Genomic DNA, 23,416 nt, shown 5'->3' with positions numbered 1-23,416 from the left:
TGGAGAGATCAATAATGATAGTGATAGTGATTGTAACAACAAAAGAACAAGTTTTTCCAGTTGAAAAAAAGTTACTTGAATGCAACATGTCTTGCGGCTGCATTGCATTCTGGTCTAATTGCATTATGAAGCTACTGTGGGTGGAGAAATTGGTCTCTCTGCCACTTCTACAATGGCTGTATGATTGTTGAACGTTGGTGCAAAATGGAGAGTCAAGAAAGAAGCCCTTGCTCTTTGATTATGAGTCCAGAAATGCAAGATACATCACAAATAGATGTTTTTTTTTAACACTGTTGAAGTATTTTAGGGTGGATTTTCCTTATGAAACTCCATGAGGCTATGCAGGGGTTGAGAAATGTGTTACATGATGCAGTTTTTGTCTATTTGAATCAGCTATTGGACCTTAGTGATGCCAGAGGGCAGGTTAGTGTATCATCTGTTTAATTTCTCTGAAATATGTTTTGACTTTGCGGTTTAGTTTCCTGGCCTGGCATGAGGTGAAGCAATCTGTAGACACACTGACTTGGTTGGGTAATAAACTCCCTCCCTCTCTCTCTCTCTCTCTGTCTCTCTCTCTCCCTCTCTCTCTTTAATCTATCAGGGCCAATATAAACCAGGTAGTATGAGCAGGTTGGATCATGTCAGCTGATAGTGTATCGACAGGCTGCCTGGTCTGTTTTCTCTCTCTTATTCATCTGATGATACGAAATGAAACCGGCTCCTTATCACATGGAGGGTAGGTTGGAACCAAGCTGCTTCCCTTTGAGCTATATAAACTGTAAATTTCACTGTGTGTGTGTGTGTGTGTTTATGAGTGTGTACTTAAGATTATACCATTGTGCTGCTGTGTGTTTTATCTCTTAACGTATGAGAAGAGAAAGTGAACAAATGCATATGACATTGTGTGTGTGTGTGTGTGTGTGAGAGAGTACTTGAGTTGTGCTAATCTCTACTGTAACTCATAACATGTATAAGAACGGAAATGGGACACATTCTAAGACATTAACAGTTGTAACAACGTGTGCGTGTGTGCATCTATTTGCATGGGTGGTGTGTGTGTGCCCCTGTGTGTTCCTACATCCTAACACACACACTAAATCTACATACGCATGTGATTCTGCTTGCCAACCTGTCCGTAGGCGAAGATGGTGGCGTTGTATCCCTCGAAGCAGCCGTCGATGAGTTTCTCGGTGCAGTGGGTGTACAGCGCTTCCTGCTGGGAGTCCATGTCGAACACATAGTCGTAGGTGAAGGCCTTGTCCTTACCCAGAAACACCTGGGGCTCGCCGGGCATCACGTACGTACAGATGTGACAGCCTTCAATCTTCTCCCTGGCCAGCTGAGGACGGATCCTGGAGGACAGAGAGAGAGGATGGAGATATAAAGTCGGAAAGAAGGTGAATAATCAGTTGAACTGTCTACCATGCACCTACATTATTTCCCAGCATTCAATACGGGCTCATCGACTCTCTGCAGTGTTGACTGGTGCCATTATATTACATGATCTGCAATGAATGACCCAGCCTGAATGAGATACCGTGTATATTTGCATGCCACACTCACTTGGACATCAAATTCAAAGATTTTTCAATGACTTTGACTTTCTTTGGTGAAACTGAAGGACTGTTTGGGGGTAAAACATGACAATGACCAAAATTAGACGTCATAAAGGCCTCATTTGTTACACCTGATCTTGTCAAGTGAAGAAGCCATGGTGAAATCCTGCTGCTTTATCAAAACATATCTCCATCAGCAGGTTTTCCTCAGGATGTGAAGTGTTGATGTGAAGACAGAGACAGCTGAGGCATTCTGATGAATTTGGGTGCTACATTTTTATGCAAAATCAAATACTTTCAAGTCTTTATTTAACTTTTCTCCAGTCCAAAAACGTTCAAGATTTTTCAAGACCCTTGGGAGCCCTCGTCTGTGGATGTGTGTGTGACAGAGAGAGAGAAAGAGGGAGTATGCATGGTTGTACATAAGGGAATTATGGATGAAAATGATGATTGATTTTTACAGGTTTGGTAGTAAAAATGAAGGCAGGTAATATTGAGCTGCTGAGCTGAGCTGCGATGAGTGCTGCAACTGTGGTGTGTGTGTGTGTGTGTGTGTGTGTGTGTGTGTGTGTGTTGAAGACCACGCGGTGCCAGTACACTCCCCAGCAGGCACCATATACAGTGCCTTCACTGTTCAGCAGAGAGAGAGAGAGAGAGAGAGAGAGAGAGAGAGAGAGAGAGAGGGAGGCTCTGGGTAAACAGTCCCACCCTGGTCCCTGGTTTTCATTAAGGAATCACTCTGTTTGCTTTCATTCAAATAAACACACTCTTATTACATCATTTCCTCCCATGATGCCCCTCTTCCTCTCGGACTTTCTGCTCATCACTGAACTCACTGTCCGCCTGGAGAGGAAGTGGAAACACTGGAGGTAGACTTCGGAAATATTAGGAAGACTTATTGGAAGCATCGAGTCGTAAAATGTCAGAAACGATGGTATGAAAATATCAGAACTGTGGAAAACACCTTAATCATATGAATAATATTGAAAATAATGTATTGCAAAATATTAATGAAAACACTTGAGAAACTCTGGAAAAATATTGAAAATATTCTGGTTAATATTGGAAATACTCTGGATAAATATTGGAAATACTCTGGATAAATATTGGACAATATCACTGTAAAAACTTTAAAATTGATTGGAAATTTCCTGTCAGGAAACATATTGCAGACAGTAAATTAATTTCTCCCAGAATGAAGCCAGTTAGATGAGAATTAGATTTCAGTATCGGGGCTCCTGAGAAGATAAGTAGCCCAGATACCTGAGAGTCCCAGAGCAGAGCTGCATCGTTATAAATGGCTGCTATTGTTGCTGCATGCTGGCGGGCGTTAACTATGTGTGTGTGTGTGTGTGTGAGAGAGAGAGAGGATGTGGCGCTTTGCATGCAGTCTGTACGTATTTTGCATGTGTGTATATACGTTGGTGCCTTTTTTGCATGTTTGTGTGCTTGCATGTGTGTAAAAAAAGACTCTTCCATTCATCACATTGAGAGACTATACAAGTACTATAGTGAATGAATGGCCTGAAAGGACAGTCTGAGAGAGAGAGAGAGAGAGAGAGAGAGAGAGAGAGAGATAGAGGAAAGCAAGCAAGAAAAAAAGGCACGAAAGCAAGGAGGAGAAAGGAAAGGAGAGCTGTTGAGGCTACAGTAGCAGAGGTCCACAGACGTGTCATTGTGTGTGTGTGACATCAGATCCCAGCTATTTAGCAGCCTGTCTCTGGGATTACAGGCCTGATGAGAACAGGGACAGAGCCAGGGAGGGACAGACAGACCCAGGGTGGAGGAGAGGTGGAGGAGAGGTAGAGACAGACTGCCTGCAACAGTAACACAACACCTCCAGTGTCACTGTCAGCTTTTACCTTGCAGACAGCAGAGTTACCCAGTTTATCACACAAAATTGTACTTTACACAGCCCAAATATCAGCAATTTTGAAACATTTGTTTCTATTTATGATGCCTGCTGTAGGTGAAACTAGTGAAGATGTTGACATGAGATTGTACAAGTGCAGTAAAATAATTTGGCTCCTCAAATCATCATGTGCATTGTGATAACGATTACTAATTGTTATCACAATATCTATCAATACAATCAGGTGTTTCTTCAGAGCTATAATAATGCAGCCCTATCAGACAATTTATGAAAATACTGGAAATACATATATTGGTGATATGCAGGTAGCACTCACCTGTAAAACCTTTTCAATCGTTAAGTGTTGACTTGAGAAAGACAGTGCTTACGTACTAACAACAGCATGTAGCTAGTGCTTCCTCAAGCCATTCATTTCTGACCCTGTGAACCAGGGTCAGAAATGAACTGACAAAATGTGTGTGAAAGTTCATAAAATGTCAGTGAAATTAAAAAACGAGGGCACATTTCACCCTGTTCTTTTATTTAGATATCATATATTCACATGAATGTGACTACTGTCCCTGGTGGGCCACCGCAGGTGATTTGTTGTTTGCCTATGATTCTTTCCAGTGCCTTGTGGGTGAGAAAAAAGCGGCTTTTAATAGAAAATAACTGAGCACGCGGCCTGAAGCGGTAGGAAATGTCTGTGATTGTTACTCTGTTTTTGTGATGGCATATTATGATCTAAAATAAAGCAAATCTCAGTGGTTTGCCAACATGCAATGCAAATGTATTGTTTCATAGTTCAATAAAATTGCCACTGAGAAGAACCAAAATGCCCCTAAAAAAAATCTGATCAAGGGGGCAAAAAATGCCTTCTGGAAAAAAGTTAATTTCTTCCCCTGCTGTGTTAAAATCAAGGAAGCAGAATTTGAATGCGTGAAATTCCAAGAAATTGATATCTTTATACTTTGTTCTATTTTCAGAACCTTTCAAGGCCATGATGTCATTTCTGTTGACTTATTACAAATACCTGCATCCATCAACTCCAATTCAAGCCCAACTTCAACACTCAAAGACACAAAGACACAAAGTTTCATATTACTGAAATAGTTCAGGTTGTTCCAGGTGAAACTGCAACTGTAACATTAGGAGGGTTTAGGTCATTCCAGGAGACTCTGATTTATTGGTAGGATGGTTCGGGGCATTACAGGAGTGAATCTACATTAATCCCTTTGGCCACCTTCCCAAAACTTGACAGAGAGCCATTACTGTAATCCACAGTAACAATGGAGGCACTCTCTGCTGCTTACGGCGATGGAAGTAACGAGGACGACGACTTCGGCAACAGCTTGGCTTTCAGAGCGCGTGGGTTCAAAAGACGAGAGAAAAAGGCTTTGATGCTCAACTCAATGAAGCACCATCAAATAAATACGTTTAAAAGAAAAGTCTAGTGGCTACTCATTCCACAGGAGAGCCGAGGGAACAAGGGAGTCTTAATGTAACCCCCATTCTGAATAAATCACCGCTCGTGTCTTCCTGATTGTGCTCGCCTCCCCAGAGCAGTGACGCAACATTAACCAACAAACACATCTTCTGTGTGTGTGTGTTTGTATCGAGTGTTGCGACATCACCAGTGTCCTCCTTACACGGGGGCAGTCCGCCCTTGTGGGCTAAAGAGGAGAGATAAAGAGGTAGAAGAAGAATGAGGAGAATGAGAGAGAGAGAGAGAGAGAGAGAGAGACAGAAAGCAAGAAAAGAAAAGCAAGCAAGAAAGAAGGAAAGCAAGCAAGAAAAAAGCACGAAAGCACAGAGGAAGGAGAGAGACTAGACATAATGGTTATGGCCCAGACAAAACATTGATGTCTATCTCCGCATTAGGAAGCAACCACAGTCCCTCCAGTCACACAGACCTATTATCTCTGTGGGTAATGACGGTCTTCTTCATAACAAGACATCATACTGAACTGATTCAGGCCTGAGAACCTCCATTATTACCACCAGACCAGTGGTATTGTTAGTGCTACTCAGGACCACATTTCTCATAAACCCCGTTGCTTTCTGTCCAAAGGAAGATGCTGCTACTTGCTCCATTTGCACTGGAAGGACAGTGGCCTCTTCCTGTTTCGAGCCAGAAAGCAATCTCCCTTTGTGCCGTAAAGCAATCCAGCAGATTTCTCATGAAAACCAACTCCGTGGCACACAATCTAAAAAGCAGTGTAAAGGCCAGTAGAGGCTGCAAATCTTCCTGTCTTGTTTGTTTACACTAATTATACTAATGTCACAAATTTAATGAGTCATGATTTATTGATTTTAAAATGATGTATGTAGCACCTTTAAGTATAGAATGTTCATTCATTCATTCATAAACAATGCAGAAAAAGAAACAAAAAACTCATGACCTTGTGCAGGTGTTACAAGAAAAAAACAAGTGACGTATAGCCGCTGCCTAAATGGAAAAATTGTTGCACACTGTTGCTAATTCCAACTCCTACACATCTCTGAACCAAAACAACACATTTCATAAGACCAGCTATTCAGAGGGGTCAAAAGGTTAAAGTTCAAAGAGTCATACTGTTAAAAAAAAATTGGTTAAAGTTAAAAGCCATACTGGACCTGCCAGTATGTCTGTATGTTGAAACACTGCCGTCACACAACTGATTTTATTCGTGTTGTGCTTCATTAGATTTTTAACACTCAAACTGACTGAGCTATTTACACAAGTAATAATATCTATACTGACCAGTGTGTGACAGCTACACAGATCTTACATGGATTTTGAATCTGGTTACATTCATGCTGTTTATGCACACTGTGACAAAATGGGCCTCTATTTTGAGTATTTTCTGGACGTGTATGTATTCACAACTAATATACTCCAAAAACCTCTGCCTTTAAACTTAGCTAAACATAAACAGGCGAGAGCGAGGCTAGGTGTGAAGCACAGCCTGCTGGTGTATTATTAGTGTGTGGATAGTCATCTGGCAGGCTTCGCTCTGTGGTTCAACCCAAAACAGTCTTCTCTCCTGGCTGAATAAGGGCTGCCCTTTAGCACCGTGCAGACTTTGGACTTAAGGCACTAATCCACCTTCTAGAGTGACACACAGAGGCTCTTTACAGGCTGCTTCCCCACGAAATATAACTCCACCGCTTCCTTAGCATGCACACTCAAGCATACACACACACGCATGCAAGCAAGCATGCCCCAACACATGGACACACACATACACACACATTCACTGTCTTTCTCTCATGAACACAAACATAGGTCTACATTACGCAGTGTTTTGGGGAGTTGTTTCACTACATGTAATGAGGCTAGTAGTTTAGCTACATTTTGCAGTAGCTTGGTGATAGTTAACTAAATTCCAGTTTGGATAGTGTTCTAGTTGTACTTTCAGTAGTCATTTTAAGGCATAGTTAACTACTTACTAACTATTTTTTCTTGTCCAGCCTGCTCCTCTATAATAAGCTTGTTGCCTATCATTTTTTGCAGCTATGTGATTTTGCATTATATGACATTTCAGATGTAAATATGACCATTTGTTGCAATGTAGTGTGAACTACATTTTCTAAGCAACTTTTGTATTTCTTCTGCAACTATATTTCTCTCAACGGTTGCTTTGCTGTCATTCATCTTCTACCAATGTGAAATAACTTGCTTATAAAACTAGACTTTCAAAGTAGCTTCCCTAACAACCCCCACCCCTCCCACCCCCCATCCACACACACACACACACACACACACACACACACACGCACACGCACACACACACAGCCTCCGCCCCCACTCAAGGCCAAGTGAAAACCTTTTAGTGATAACTGCTCAGCAGATTGATCTACTATGACAGTTTAAGCCTGTTAGCTGGAATATTAACAAGTTCCAAGGTGGAGAGGATTAAAGAGATACCTTGACATTTTGGATTTTAGATTGTTTTTCACCAGGCACTTGTCACTACATTTGTATTGCCATTCCCCATTGAAACCTTGAAACTAGTAGGATAGCTTGGTAGCTTACAGCTAGAGGTGGGTTCAATAAGGAAATGCTAACAATACTAACAAGCTGTTTTTAGTTGATGTACTGGGTGTAGACACTTTTCTGCCATGATGTTAGCAAGTACCTAGCAAAAAAACAACAGGCTAGTGTTCAAAATATCAAAAGTGTCAGTTTAAAGTTAAGGTCCAAGATGTGCAAGCCTATCCTGAATCAGTTTTGAGAAACTGTGCACCAACTCTCTGTTATTCTAGTGCAAGTAAATGGGGGATTTATATTACATGACCCGTTTAAAGGCATTTAGATGACATTTTTATCCAAATTAGCGACTCAATGACTGAGCAGGTAGGGTTTCAGTGTTTCGCTAAAAGACACTTTGATGGGATGGGTGTACTGGGTGTTGGGAGGAGCCAAACCTTTAATACAAGCAGTTAGATCACTTATTTTAAGTGATCAAATGGCTTATAATCAAGATTCAATAGGAGAAGCTTCTAAAAATCCTGAACTTCTAAGAGACTGACGTTGACTGAGGCAGGGTCCTCGGTTCAGAGGGGCGGGATACAGTTCACTGAACCCTCCGAAGAGATGAAAGGTAGACACACACACACACACACACACATTCACATGTCCACATACACATGGCTATTCAAATACATGTGTGTGTGTGTGTGTGTGTGTGCACCCGTGCACATACAGACATTTCAGACGCAGACACACACGTCCTCCATGGCTCCGTCAGCCCCTCCCCATGTGACAAGTCCATTTAGGCTCATGCTCTGGGTCTCATTACTGCGATTACAGTGACAGCCTGAGGAACAGTGGGCTCCTCACACACACACACACACACACACACACACACACGCACACACACACACACACACACACACACACAGACACACACAGAGAACACACTAACTTGTCCTGGCGTCCCTCTCTTTCAATTGGAGAAAACTCATAGAAATAACATTAGTTTTGGGGCTGTCAGAGGTTTAACTTTTTAGTTCAATCAATGGGACATTGTCCATTTCTACTATGGGATGGATTACAAAGAATCCAGTATAATGTAAAACTACAGAATCCATCTAATCTGATGAAAAGCAACCCAACAGTCTTATGATCATGAGACCATCAGAGCTTAACTTATCTTACTTTTTGTCCTTCTGTCCAGTTTCAGGGTTTCAGTACCCCCCCCCCCACACAAACACACACACAAGGTCACACTGTAGCATGCATACACTACAAAAGGTTGATACACACACAAAACACAAAGAAAGACAGATAGACAGAGACACAAAGAAAAAAGATAAACACATAGACACCCAGAACCATAGATACACGCAAAACACACACACACACACACACACACACACACACACTTCAGTCCAGTTTAATTAGCTACTAACCAACACACTTCAGAGGGGATTTCTTGTGAAATCTGCTCATCCTGCAGGTCAGCAGTAAGATGGAAGTGAGATAAGTTTCCCAAACCTTTTCATGTTTGTGACCCTCACAAAGTGACACATTAGGGCCCAGATCCCCACTTAGTAAGATTTTGACTCATGGATCCTTGCTTTGTGATGATTATTTGTTTTGAGATATGATTTAGTCCAGAATTGTATAACCTTCCATACTCTATTGGGGGTGATAACAGTGCAGAGAGTAAAATGTGGTTCAAATAGTATTTCCAATGCATTCTGACATTATTAATAGTAAATACTGCTGGGGACCATGTAGAAACTCATTAAGGACCCTTATGGGGACCCAGCACCCCACTTTGGGAACCACTGGCCTGGGAGACCACAAGCCATTTTCCCTGCATGCCTATGTCAGTGTGTATGTTTATATAATGACTTTCTTGTGGCAGTACATGCTATTGTTTTGAAGGGATTTGATGAAATAACTTCATATTTAGATGACTATCATGTGAAACTTTGATTTATACAGTGTGTTAGTACCATGGACCATGAAGATAGGAATGATACGAGTGTTATTCTAGAAATACTGGCCAAATAGATGATAATATAGACTTGATTGTAACATATTGGACATTACCTTGGCATTTTGAACAAAAAATCATACCCAAATTTGATGTTCATTGGAGAGGAGAGGAGAGGAGAGGAGAGGAGAGGAGAGGAGAGGAGAGGGGAAACAGAAGGAAAGGGAAGCAAAGGAGAGGAGAGAGGAGAGACAAAAGGAGAGGAAAGGAGAGGAGAGGAGAGGATAGGAGAGGAGAGAGGAAACAGAAGGAAAGGAATGGAGAGGAGAGGAGAGAGGAAACAGAAGGAGAGGAGAGGAGAGGAGAGGAGAGGAGAGGAGAGGAGAGGAGAGGAGAGGAGAGATGTTGGGAAAAGGAGATGATTCATCTATCTCAGCATCATCACCATGCCGATCAGGACCTGCTGATATCACCCTTCCTGAAACACAGCCAATCAAATCCCATGCTGATATCACCCTTCCTGAAACACAGCCAATCAAATCCCATGCTGACATCACTCTTCCTGACAATCAGCCAATCGATTCGCTCCCCAGAGATACAGCGGATGATTCTGCATCCTTGATGACCAGAACAACCATAAAGCCCGATGTTTCACAGTCTCCTAAGTAATCTGATCATCAGTAATCTAATCTTTCGTTCGATGTTATGGCTGACTTCATATCTAATGTAATGCTGGCACAGACAGCCGGGTGATTCAGCAGGAACAGAAAGGAACATCTGCGCCCACAAGGCAGCACAAAACAACAGTCTTTTCAGGCAGAGTCCTTTTTTTACCACATCACACGCTGCTGCTGGCATGCTGAGTCATCACCAGACCTCATCGCATATTTTTGGACCCTGAAATATAAGATTTTACTTTCACATAGCACAAAACAACCACAATATATGTGTGTGTTTGATAGAGCTGTTGTTACTGTCACCAGATGCTGAGATGTCTGGCTTTTATTCACTGTTTTGGAACAAAAGCTCACTGACCATTGAAATATCACAACACTCCCAACCCCCAAAGCACTGGAACTGAACTAAATAGGCCTGGAGGTTCAAGCCCAAATGTGGATTCATCTGAATGTCAAGTGTGGACATAAACACTCAGATTTTGCTTGCTAATGAAAAATAATCTCTTTGCAAGATTCCCTTTCCATAACCCAAAACACAGGCCCATTTTGCCTTCAATTTATTATTTACAACTAATACAAGTGCAAACAAAGCATTTGCATTTTCAAAATACATCTTGAACTCATGTTTAATTGCCTCATACCGTCTCTCCTAGTGTCAATATCCCAGTCAGTCAATTTCAGATTGAATAAAATACCTTCACTCCAGTACATCAAACTGTAAGCAAACATTCCAGTTTCAGGTTGAGCCTTCAATTGCACTGAACGTACAAAATATTAGAGATCTCTTCCTGATATTGAGTTGCAGCCCCTTTTGCACAATCCCAATCTCAGCTGTCTCAAAGCTTAAAAGTCTTCTTCTAACTTGTCTGCTTCTCTTTATCTACATCTCCTTCTTTGTGATCTGTACAGATTTAATAAGGGAAATCAATAAGGGATAATGGCTTTTACCTGGATTCACCTCATCAGTGTACTTAATAGTTTCTGTATTCAATGCACAGTCATTCAGAGATGATTCAATCCACTTGGCCCGTCCCACACTGAAAAATGCGTTTCACTGTTTGAATGCTGAGCTTTGTGGAAAAGATCAAGCCGCCATCTTAATGCACCTGGTATTCTGCTTTGTCACCATTACCACATAAGAGGTTTAAATTGTTTCAGGTGTGACAGTCATAGAAATTGCATTGAAAAAGTTCTTGTCATAAGACCTTCAGTTCTTTGGCCCAGCATCAGATATCTTAGCATCTTAGCATCTACTACAATAACAGACTGGTTAGCAATCTCAGGCTAAGCAGCTAAAGAATGTGTATGAGTGTTTTGATGTAGATTTGAGTGGACTGTAGTCCTGTGAGGGACCTTTACTGTGGACTGGTGACGGTGATGCTATCCAGCAGAGGTTAATGAGATCCCACACTACACAACACACACTCTCTCACACACGCATGTACACATAAGTGCCTACAAACTTGCATGCACACACATGCCTTACTGGCCCTGTGTCGTCCATGTAACTGAGACAAGGGAACTCAGCTTTCAGTGAGCTTCACACATTCACACACACACACACACACACACACACACACACACACACACAGGTAGCTATTACAGCACCAATCTTTCTTCTAGTGTTCAAAGCCCGCTGTTGAACAGTGTAAATAGTGAAAACCTTCTCTCTATTCTTCAGGACTTAGTGACTGTAGGAAACCTGATCGCACCACTGCCTTCATTCACATCCTTTAAAATGTGTGTATGTGTGTGTGTGTGTGTGTCTGTGTGTGTGTGTGTGTGTTGTGTGTTTCAAAAAACCCTTCAGGTGCGCCATAATGATGTCTTTATGTAACAACACGCACACACAGACGCACACACCAACACACCCAGGCTGGCTCTTCTATAATGCATCAGCCGGCAGGTGCATTTCTGTGTGTGTGTGTGTGTGTGTGTGTGTGTGTGTGTGTGTGTGGACCAGCTTGTGCAATATGTTCCTGTTGACCGGGGTCTAATGGCCGCCCACAGCAAGAGGAGGAAGGAGGAGAAACAGAAATGATGGAAGGAGGAAAAAAGACAAAATCAGACCAGACAGAAAGATTTCCACTGTGATTCACTTTTCACTTTTCCTCCCTTGACAGACCCAGTGTGTGTGTGTATGTGTGTGTGTGTGAGAGAGAGAGAGAGAGAGAGAGAGAGGCATATTGAGGTCATCATAAAGCGGTACTGAATAGACAGATGTCTGTATATCAACCCTGTGATTCAATCTTATGCTCTAGTTAAGAGTGTTTGTTGAACATTTAAACTTCATTCAGCATAGTAACAACATGGTTAGGCATTTCTCCATGCATTTAGATTTATTAACAGTAACATTTATTAACAACAAAACAAATTATTTTTTACTGGCTGAGAAGGACAGTGAAAAATGGCCCGATGTATAAATTAGCCAAGATGAACTGCTAATGTTTTTCCTGCTCACTGTAACTATCACTCAGTGTGCAGCGGAGTAAGACTTTGTTTTTAGTAACAGCCTCTCCATTGTCTAGCTGTTGGACTTGACATCAAGGAGCAATTCATTGTGTCATTCTCTTCAATGTACTGCAAGCAACAAGCCCAAACAAGTCTTCACCCTGTGAGAGGCTGAATATAGCCAGACTCAGCAGTTTTGGGGGAATGGCTGAGCGTGATTTAGAATGATTGGATGGGGATGGGAAGTAAAATGAAAATGTATAATGTATGCAGCGATGGATAGGTTGCTTCCAAAACTCAATCCAGTAACAGATTACTGATGACCTGGTTAAGGATTTAATATGCAACATAATCTACTGGAGCACTTCAACTCAGTAACTACATCTGATTACTCTGAACCGCTGAACATGAACAATTCTTTACAGACTGTAATTTGTTTTATTATCATCGTGTTCAAACAATGTACAAAGGGCAAAATTATGTTAAAATCTATGATCTCACAATCTAAATGCATTTCCCTTCAAAAATATTCATGGCAGCACAGCTATGGTCTGTAAGAGAGAAACAAGTAGCAGTAGCTGTAGTAGCAGTAGTATTAATAGTAGTACTAGTGGTAGCAGTAATAATAGTAGTAGTAGCAATAGAAGCAGTAGTAGTAGTAGTAGGAGTAGTATTAGTGTTAGCAGTAGTAGTAGCAGTAGTAGCCTGTGAGTGGCTACTTTCTGTCCTTCAGTGTCTGGTGTCCAAACAGCAAGGCATTGATGTCACTGATGTCACCAAGGGCATTTGTGAAAGACCAGGGGGCCGAGAGATGGGGGGAAAGGAGACAGAGAAAGAAAGAAAATGGAGGGAGGTCAAGAGAGAGAAAGCGGGAGAGAAAGAGAGACAGGGTGGGAAAGAGAAAAAAGACAGAGAGAAAGAGAAGCAGAGAGCAAGACAGAGAGAAAGAGTTCTGCTGACTCAGTGTTTCAGTATCCCCCTCCTCTCTCTCTCCCCCTCTCTCTCCCTCTCTCTCTCTTGGCCTGAGTCCTGCTCTCTCCATGGCCGACTGACCGGCATCCATTCACAGGGTCATCGCTACACACCCCCAGGCCTTAAGAGACCCACCGTTACCACGGCGACAGCTAACGTGGGCCCAAACAACCACGACAAACGTCAACTCTTGACCGGGTCACCGATCACAGCTCCGACCGCTTCCTGGGTCAAAGATCGCTGGGCAGGAAGGAGGGAGAAGTGGAGGGAGGCTGTTACTCTGACTGGCAGCTAGAGAGGGCATATGAGGATAACACACACACACACACACACACACACACACCTCTTTGGCCTCCAGCAGCAATGCCAGCTTAATGGAAACATCACGTTTTGACAAGGACAGTTCAACCCAGTGATGGCACACATGGGACTTCAATGGAAATACAAGGTGAGAGAAATGAAAATGCAGGGGAAAATAAGCAAGGCCGCTGTATCTAATGGAGAGGGAAAAACATGTTTTGCATTAATTTATGGCCCATTCAAAGATAAGGAGCTGAAGGTCACATTTTTGTTTTGCAAGGGAAATTATATAGTGTGCGTGTGTGTGTGTGTTGAAGCTTGTAGTCTGATAGGACTCAGCCATACTGTGCTGAGCCAGTGAAGAGAGGTCAAAACTCCCGCAACACTTGTAGTATATAGAACAACTTTATTGTTAGACCAACGCGTTTCAGCTTGTGGCCTTCATCAGGGTCTATATACTACAAGTGTTGCTGGAGTTTTGACCTCTTTAGACTTTTTTCCCTTCTCCATGCACCTTGGAAGTAGGTGAAGTTGTGCCAGAAACCCCTACTCCTGAGCCAGTGAAGAGAAATCCTGTCGCCACTTTTATCAAATTCAATCAGTTCTGCAGAAAATAGTTAATACGGTAACACTCAAGTTACTTCTAGTTCTAGTTCTTTTGATTTTGTGCCCATCTTTGGCTCTAAGCGCACATTGCTGTGGTGTCTCTGCTCTGCACTTCCCAGAAATCACCTGTCAATCAAACAGTGCGGGCGGGACTGTGACGTCTTTTCCCTTGGTTTGAGTGGCTATCGCTGCTCATGCTAACTACCCAGTTCTTCTTCTACTGATTCTAAACAAACCGCTGTTGCTGCTGCTGGAAACCAGAGGATTTTTCTCAGGAAAGACCAACAACGGCAAATGTAAAAGCTTTCATGAACTGGGTATGGGTTGAATCACTATTGTGTGATATCAAAACGGACATTTATTTATATGAAAATGTCACAGATTATTACTTTAACCTCTCACTCTCAATGTCTCTCTATCTCCCTCTCATGATTCATGACTCTCATGAGTTTCTGCCATAACATCTCATCTGCATCTTTACATAAACACAAGGACAAGGCCAGGCAACAGCACCAAGGTCAACAAACACCCACAGCCATCCACTCACACACACACACACACACACACACACACATGCACACACACTTAATAGTATACAACACATAAACAAAAATGCCAGCATGGATTTCAAATACAACTACACTAAACAGAATTCTAACCTTATATTAATAATGATTTCATATCAAATAAGCCTGAGCCCTCCTTGGTTAGACAGCGGTTATTGAATAGTAGAGTCAGCTGCAATATCACATGACAGCTGCTGGCAGATGGCTTGCAGCATGCATCGCTTTGTGTCTCAGTCCACTTGAGTTGATTCATGAATATTTATCATGAATATGCGTGGACACGGGTCCATGCACATGTTCAGACGCACACACGCACGCACACACACACACACACACACACACACACACACACTGCTATTGTGTCATGGCAGCAGGTGGACAGCCTTTGCTCTCAAACATAATCCACTAAGATCAGAGGCAGGATCAATAAGAGGCAGGGACAGTGTCTGATTGACGGTCAGATGAACCAATAGGAGTTAGACAATCTGTCTGGACAATAATTGTGTGTGTGTGTGTGTGTGTGTGTGTGTGTGTGTGTAGGTGTGGGTTGAAATGACCATAAACCATAAACTCTGACAAAAACCAATTTTCAGGTCTGTGGAAGTTGTTTTTCATACTGTACAAAACTGAATGGCAGCAAATTACTTCTCCTGAAGGAAAGAAAACAAACAGAGGGGCAACAAACAGATCATTGTCTTCCACTAGATAACACATTCACCAAGCTGCAGCCTATGTATGGAAATACAAAACAGATACAAAGCATTAAAAAGAGGATTAAAACGTCACCGTTTCCCCCATTTCAAACCCACACAGTCCGCATCCTGTTGAAGCCATTCACTCTGACTCATCTACATTAAGAGGACAAGCTATCAGTTCTGAAGTGCGAAACCTGAATCCCCGCTACCGGCTGACTCTGCACCACGGCTGTAGCCCCTGAAATATTAAAGCCGCACTTCAAGGATATTGACAAATTAAGTCACTTGATCGGCCGCTTCAGGCAAACTCTGCTTTCCTGGTTAAATCGTTAACTGCTTGTATTGCTTTTCTATGGAATATGGGAAGATGATGAGTGTTCAGCACAGATAAACACATATGCATGCACACACACACACACACACACACACACACACACACACACACAGATGTGATGTTACATAAGGAAAGAGATCTAGAACACAGCACTTGAAATATATACACACAAACACATTCACACGGGGGATAATGCACATCCAATAAGTACTGAGAGTGGCTATGTGTGTGTGTGTGTGTGTGTGTGTGTGTGTGTGTGTGTGTGCTGAATCATGCAAAAACGTCTATGTTGCTGAAATGCACCATCTGCATTCTGTCAGGTGTGAAGACATTCTTCAAAACCGGAGAGCTCCCAGCACATGGCAGCCGATGCCATGTCCTTCCCTGCCAGCAGAGCACATCTGGTTTAAATAAACTAAACAAAAGATATTTTTTTGGATGAAGCCTGCCTGTATCGTCAAATCTCCCATCAAAATCTATTTCACTGTCTCTTTGAAGATAATCTTACTGAGGATCCATCAAGAAGCAAATACACGTTTTAAAAAGGCTAATAGTTATATGATCTTTCCAGTAATAAATCAAAAAGACAATAAAATCCCTGAAACTCCTTCCTTCTGTTACAACCTCAGACCCCCCTTTCTCTCTTGTTCTGCCCGAAAAGAGAAAAAAGAAAGAATCAGGATGATAAAGAATCATCTCATCACTTTGAACCTGTTGGGATGGGGGATTAAGTCCCTGCTAACAGATAGCATTAGCTCAGCAGGCTGAGGCAGGCTGTTACAGGCCGGGGAGAAGCTGTCAGTCATGCTCTGAGGCTCCAGTTCGCCACCACTCTGCTGCTCCAAAATAATTAGGATGTTGCCACGGCGATTAATCGTGGTAAAAAACATCAACATGAAGCTGTAGATGGATGTTCAAAGGGATGGGACAGTGATGGAGCGGTAAAAGAAAAGGTGGAGAAATTATGACTTCCAGTGTTTAATCATCATAAGGCGAACAAACGCCAATGTAAGCAAAATTCAATTCTACTTTCATGAAAGGATTAAGCTTTTTCTTCCTAAAAGACTCCATCCTCATCCTCTTTAAATCAGTTTGATACTACTGACTTTATTTACTTTACATCACAAAGATTTACATCAGCCTACAAATGTGGCTAAAGTCTATTTTGCAAACAAAAAAGTTGAGTAAACTGAATTTTGGTGATTTACCCTCCACTGCATCTCTGGTTGAACAGCTTCAATAAACTCAATAAAGGACTTTTGTTGTTACAGTTTTTACTTCTTTCCAACTTTGTTATTACAGCAAATTCTATGGTTGTAAAATGCAGCATTTTTTTTTTCTTTCGATGGTGTGTTTCAAGCCCATTTTTCATGTTTCTTTGTGAATGTGCACGCCAGGTATGAGACTCCTGTGAGTCTGTGATATTACAACATGAAATAGCCTGATGACATCGTCTCTGGCAGGCAGACAGCCAGATAAAAGAGGATGACATCACTAGTTAAGAGGGCACCCGATAGAGGGATTTAGACACGGTGCCAAATCGGAACATGCACTTTTCTATCAATGGCTGATAATGAGCGAGTAATAATGAAAGGCAGAGAGAAGAGATGAATTGAGAAAAAACTGACAAAGTGTCAGTGAGAGTGAGCTTGTCTTTGCCTGTCTGAGAGTCTGTGAAATGAAAGAGCTACAGGGAGATTTTTTTTTACCACTAACATTTGTTTTAACTTCTTTCACACTGCTGGAATCTGGCAGCCTTGCAGAAGTGGATGGTGCCGTTTTCCTCACTCTCTCTCCTCAACCAGTCCATCCTCGACTTCTCAATTGTTGAGTTTGTATCACATTGGTTGTCTTATTTTTTGTTGACGCAGTGGTTTGTGTTGGTCAGTATTTTCTACTGCTTCAGGTTATGTATAAAAAAAATTCACCTGAAAGAATCGGCCGATCATAGGCTCCCAGGAATCTTTGACAATCTTTGACACACAAATCTTTGCATCTGACAAACATAAATGGAGCATCGCATTAGTTCAGGCAGAACACTGAAGTCGTGCACGCCATCAGCTGATTGGCTATCAGCTGTCCAATCCAAACAGCTGACTCTCATCACCTATCACATTCAAACAAATCAATGAGGTGGCCTTTATAATCTGATAGCTCACACTGCTGATCATTCATGCCACTGCTGCTGTTGACCCAAATCTATGCAAACTCCCTCCACCACATCAACCTCCTCCTGCTGTTATCTGTTCACAGGATGCTTGTGCAAGCTATCTCCAAATTATGTCTGGTTTTATGTTGGTTTTCATATTATTAATGATAAGTCTACTATGCCTTTGGGGGTTTATTGCCCTCATTTGGGGAGCATCCTCAAGAGCAGAGCCCTTTTTGTCAAATACAGCTGTACAACCATTTTTTTTTATTGCAGTGACATTTAATGAACTTTCACATGTATACAGTATGTGTGTGCATGCAGGATGGACTTGTCACATGAAGGAGACAGAGAGAGAAAAGGACAGTGTGTGTAAGACAGTGTGTGTAAAAATAGAGAGGGAAAGACAGAAAGAGAGAGAGAGAGAGAGAGAGAGAGAGAGAGAGAGAGAGAGAGAGAGAGAGAGAGAGAGAGAGAGAGAGAGAGAGAGAGATTAGTGACCAAGCACTTTCGGCAGACTCTCAACTGTTGACTCTTCCCCCGAATGTTAAACCTAATGTTCTCCTGTTGGTGATTCAGGGTCTGATTGTAAATCTTTTGGGATAATCCATGTGTGCACACAGCATTTCAAACTTCTACAATTAAGCTAGTTCATGAATACAACAAATTTCATGATATGAGCATTAAATTTGCCTTCAACTCAGATGACCCCTCATGCCAAGATGTTTTCTACTGTAAGTTTTCATTTTTAGCGAGGGTTTTTCTTAATTAACCATGACCAAAACCTAACCCTAACCTTAACCAATCTGTTTTAGCTGCCTAACCCTAACTCAACCCTTAACCAGAGTTGTTTTACCTGCCTAAATGTAACCTTCAGCGAACCTTTTCACATGATGACAGGTGAAAATGGAAGTGTCCGATTCCCGATTTTGTCACACGATCCAGTTCATGGTGAAGGAACATAATCTTCACATAATTCGTGTCCGCAACATGTAATCTACATTTCAGAGTTTGTGCTCATTTCACAAAATTTTATGAGACTGTGCTGGTGAATATCGGATCACTGATGAATCCAATAGCTCCCCATTAAACAAATGAATGAAAGAAAGAAAGAAAGAAAGAAAGAAAGAGAGAAAGAAAGAAAGAAAGAACAAATGAGAACGAACAAACAGACAAAAACATGAATGAACAAACCCATGAATGGGTGACTGACTCTCAACAGGACAAAAGCTTGTGGGTTCTAATGTTTCGGAAGGAGCTGGAAAACCAGCTAGGAAACAAGAAGGCAGAGCTCGCCCATAATTGATGAGGCTTGAGCTTTCTATGAAGATACAATGGCAGGTAGTTTCCACATCAGGAGAATAACACACACCAACACACACACCTCTCTGCAGGCCGGTTTGTCATATTACGTATTAACAGCCTGTGTGTGTGTGTTCCAAAGTTTAAAAAGGTGTATTGTGACGTCTACACTACACTGACAATGCAACTCCATGCCATTAATACATTATTGAGCAAGCCAGACAAATATAACTGTATAAATGGATTGTAATGAATGAACTGAGTGCATGATGAGATATGCAGGCTGTTTATGTATTATCTATGAAGGAGAGAGGAGAGCTAGTAAACTAAGTTGGCTTGGTAAACAGAGTTCTGGGTCAAAGTCTGAATGCACAATAACAGGAGAGAGAGAGAGAGAGAGAGAGAGAGAGAGAGAGAGAGAGAGAGAAGAAAGAAACATGAGAGGGACGAGCTTTTGTGCCTTCTCTTCCACTGATCCAGTTCACATGACATTTCAGATAGTCTTTCCAAAACACACACACACACAAACACACACAGACACACACACAGCCACAGTTCACCCTTGTTTTTATATAGGAGACACTGTGAATTCAGGTGTCAGCCGCTGTCTCTCTCTGTCTGTCTGAGTCTCTCTATTTAAGACACACACACACACACACACACACACACACACCTGCCCCCGACTGTTGCCGCTGCCATTGTATCATGCCACTCTATTATTTTCTGTATTGATTTTTGTTATATATCATTGTTTGGGCTGCGTCTGGGCTTCTCCTTTTGTTCAGCCCCACCGCTCCACACACTCTCAGCACAATCTCACTATAAACATCAATGAGACAAACTGATAAAACCGGCAAACCAATGGGAGTCTATCACGGCCGTCTGCTACAGAATGGATTGGTCTAAGCTGATCAAGGGTCAGATCAACATATGACACAGCATGTGTGGCAGAATTGGCAGGTGTCGCTCTAAAATGCTTGAAAAAACAAGATTAAACACAAATTCACAGGTCAATATTGCAAGAACTCAAAGTTTTTTGCCACCAAAGGTATTAAGATAGATATTTTAACAATCGCAAACAATGTCAGAGCAGGTGTCCGTTTTTAAAAATGCTGAATATCCACCACTGTGTGTTATACTGACTGAGGAATCACAGTGAAAGACATGGCAAAGGAAGAGTTATACAGGCCTAATCCCTATAGGCACCGACATCTTCATTCATAAATCCACTGCACAGCATGTCTGTGCTATACAGCAGGCATTAACAAAGGGAGCTCATGTAATCATAGGCCATCGGGCTATATTTACTCTGTAGATTATACAATGACCATTAAACCGCAGCTATACTGGCACTGCAAGGGGTGTGGAGAAGAGCAAATGTCCCAGAATAGCATTGAAATGAATGCACATGGGGAGGGAAGGGTATTGTTGTTGGGATTAGGGACTGGACAGGGAAATATCCGTGAGATTAGATGGCGTGGAGAGGCACTGGATCATCAGAGTGTGCTTTTGCCAGTAGGTTAGCTCACTATTTGGCATTATGGTGGATGCTAAAACAATAGTACAGGCAGGAATAACAAGTGCACGGTCCCAGAGAGGTGTGACCCGCAAGAGCATCTTTTGGGAGAGGAGGTCCAAAGCCTGCATCCTTACCTCAGGGCGACGCGCACCGAGCTCTCATCCTGCCCGCCGCTCATGGTGTTACCGGGGGATAGGACAGGTCAGCCCGGTTAAAAATAGCTTGATTTCCCTTTTCTTTATCGGCTTAGGAGGCAGCGTCGTCCCCCCTACCTCCCTCCTCCTCCCAGAAAAGCGCTTCTGTCTTGAGCCACCGCCGCTCTCTCTCACCAGGCTCTCACCTCCTCGCCCGTTTGGAAACACAGGAGGACACAGGGGCCATTTTTCATAACTGATCAGCTCAAAAAAATGATCTAAGTTTTTATGTCCATTGTTTGGGGGGGGGGGAGATGGTTGGCTTCAGGATCCGGCCGTGATCAGCTTCTCCAGAGGCATCGTTTCATCCCCGGTACGGTGCAGGGAAGAGCGCGGTGTGTGTCTGGATCCACTTGGCGTGCGGCTCCCAAGACGGAGGACGTCACCAGACCAGACTCCTCCTCCTGAGCTGAGCTGTACCAATGCAGAGGGGCCAGTCTAGACCAGGAATAAAAAAAATAATAGGCTAATAAAGAAGAAGAAGAAGAAGAAGAAGAAGAAGAAGAAGAAGAAGAATTCAATTGAAACAAACAAACAAACAAACAAATAAAATCTAATACAATGATAATAATTGAAAATAAATATGAATAAAAATATTGAAATAATAAAATAGAATACAAATCATTACTAGGCTACTACTACTAGTAATAATAATATTAATATATAATCAGTAGTGGTAGTGGTAGTAATAGTAGTAGTAGTGGTAGTAGTTTCTAGTAGTAGCAGTAGTAATAATAATAATAATAATAATGATAACAATTTACAGAGCATTTTTCACTTATCATTGTCATAATGTGCTTTTCAAACCAAATAAAAAAATAATTATCTACATATCTAATAGAATTAATCAGTAGCCTAGGTCCTAAAAAAGCCCAATCACACTCACTTCTGAACTAAAACCCTCCAAGGGAAGTTTGAATGTTTTAGGATGGAAAACACATAGCCTGCTCCTATAATAAGCCCTATATCCTAGACCCTATGAGACCATACGTTATTAGTATTACTAACAAGGTGACATTACAGGCATATGCAAATCAGGACTTTCTGGTTGACTGCATGAGCGTGATGCCATCTTGTGGTCATCTCATGGTATCACACTCTCATTCAGGCAGCGTGTCCAATTGATTTGGCCAGCAGATGGCTTCAGAAATACACTGCAACAGTCGAGGCCCCATGGAAGGTTTCTACACTGGCTTGTACAAAGCATGACAATGGTAGTTATCATACTGTCATATCTTTGCCCCAGGCAGGAGCTTGGCACCGAGCCTCTTCACACTGCGTGAGTCTGTTTCTATTGTTGGTGGGGCTAAATGGCCTCGAGCGAGATGTACCAGTCTGAAATGTTAGTTCTCCCGGGGCTAAAAGCCTTGTGAGTCCAAGACTGAAACGATCTGGCATGCAGTTGGCCCTGGGAAACACAAAGGGTGAGAGGGAATAATGACTGTAGGCTGGGATCTGGGTGCAGTTTTGTTTTAGATTGAGCCTGAGACATTGCAAGCCTAAATATCTCACACAGTGAAGGGGTGGCATGTCCTTTGGCCTGCTGGGAGAGGTTTAATTTCATGTCCGCTTCAGCTCCGGGTTACTTCCATTAGTAATCAATAGTTTTAACAGAATTCTAAATCTAACACATTTCAAAGCCGACAAGTTAGAAGTTTCGTTCCAAAATAAAGTCACATGACATTCATTACACAGCGTCCAGATCTGAAAAACGTGGCTCATAATCTCAATAATTCAAAAACGAGTTTCATCTTCATGTCAGTAATTATTTGCAGGTATCATATCTTTCAAATGGTGCATATCTTATTTTGTAAAGCAACTGTTTGGTTTATCAAAGACACATGGCCGAGGGATGGAGAAGAAACAACACCACAGCTCCCGTTCTTAGTGGTTGCACTGTATTGTTTTATTTACACGAAAATACATCTTCATCTTTCAAAGTAAAGTGACCGTAGCACATGATTTTTGAACAGATGATCTTTATGCCGATGTACCTCTTTCGATTCCTAAGCTAAACAATGCACACGGTTACAGATGCCTACACATGCAGAATGAGATCCCAGCAAAGGACTTTGTAAATCAGGGGTTACCTTTACAGGAGGTCACGATGGAAAACAGTTGTATGTATGGGAGGTTAGATCGTCCCAAAAAAAACCAAAGCTCTCTCAAGAAAGTCTGTGGTAACCCCAAACTGTACCAATCCCTGGCCTTAAAGGGAGATTTCACTGCATTTAAGATTTCATATAGTTCTGGACCCTCCTGGACCATAGTTCCTATGGTCCAGAAAGGTCCAGGCAATACATGTGAACTTGA

The 23,416-nt window shown here is 42.0% G+C and overlaps 1 protein-coding gene across 1 annotated transcript in view; it reads right to left on the bottom strand.

Moving 5' to 3' along the window:
- LOC139640085 (kinesin-like protein KIF21A) overlaps window positions 1-21,182 on the bottom strand; it is a 49,983-nt gene extending 28,801 nt beyond the window's left edge. The window contains exons 1-2 of the mRNA XM_071514249.1: window positions 21,044-21,182; window positions 1,130-1,352 (exon numbers count right to left, since the gene is read on the bottom strand). Of these exons, the coding sequence (XP_071370350.1) occupies window positions 1,130-1,352; window positions 21,044-21,087 (267 nt within the window). The 5' untranslated portion in view covers window positions 21,088-21,182. The remainder of the gene's footprint in view (window positions 1-1,129; window positions 1,353-21,043) is intronic.
- Between the last annotated feature and the right edge of the window lie 2,234 nt (window positions 21,183-23,416).

Source organism: Centroberyx affinis, unplaced genomic scaffold, assembly GCF_046629955.1.
Source record: "Centroberyx affinis isolate AG114_WGS23_722 - 3 ecotype Tasmania unplaced genomic scaffold, CSIRO-AGI_Caff_v1 ptg008327l_1, whole genome shotgun sequence".
Classification (NCBI taxonomy): Eukaryota; Metazoa; Chordata; class Actinopteri; order Beryciformes; family Berycidae; genus Centroberyx; species Centroberyx affinis.
The sequence above is the reverse complement of the archived record's forward strand: the minus strand, read 5'-3'. Positions and strand labels throughout refer to the sequence as shown.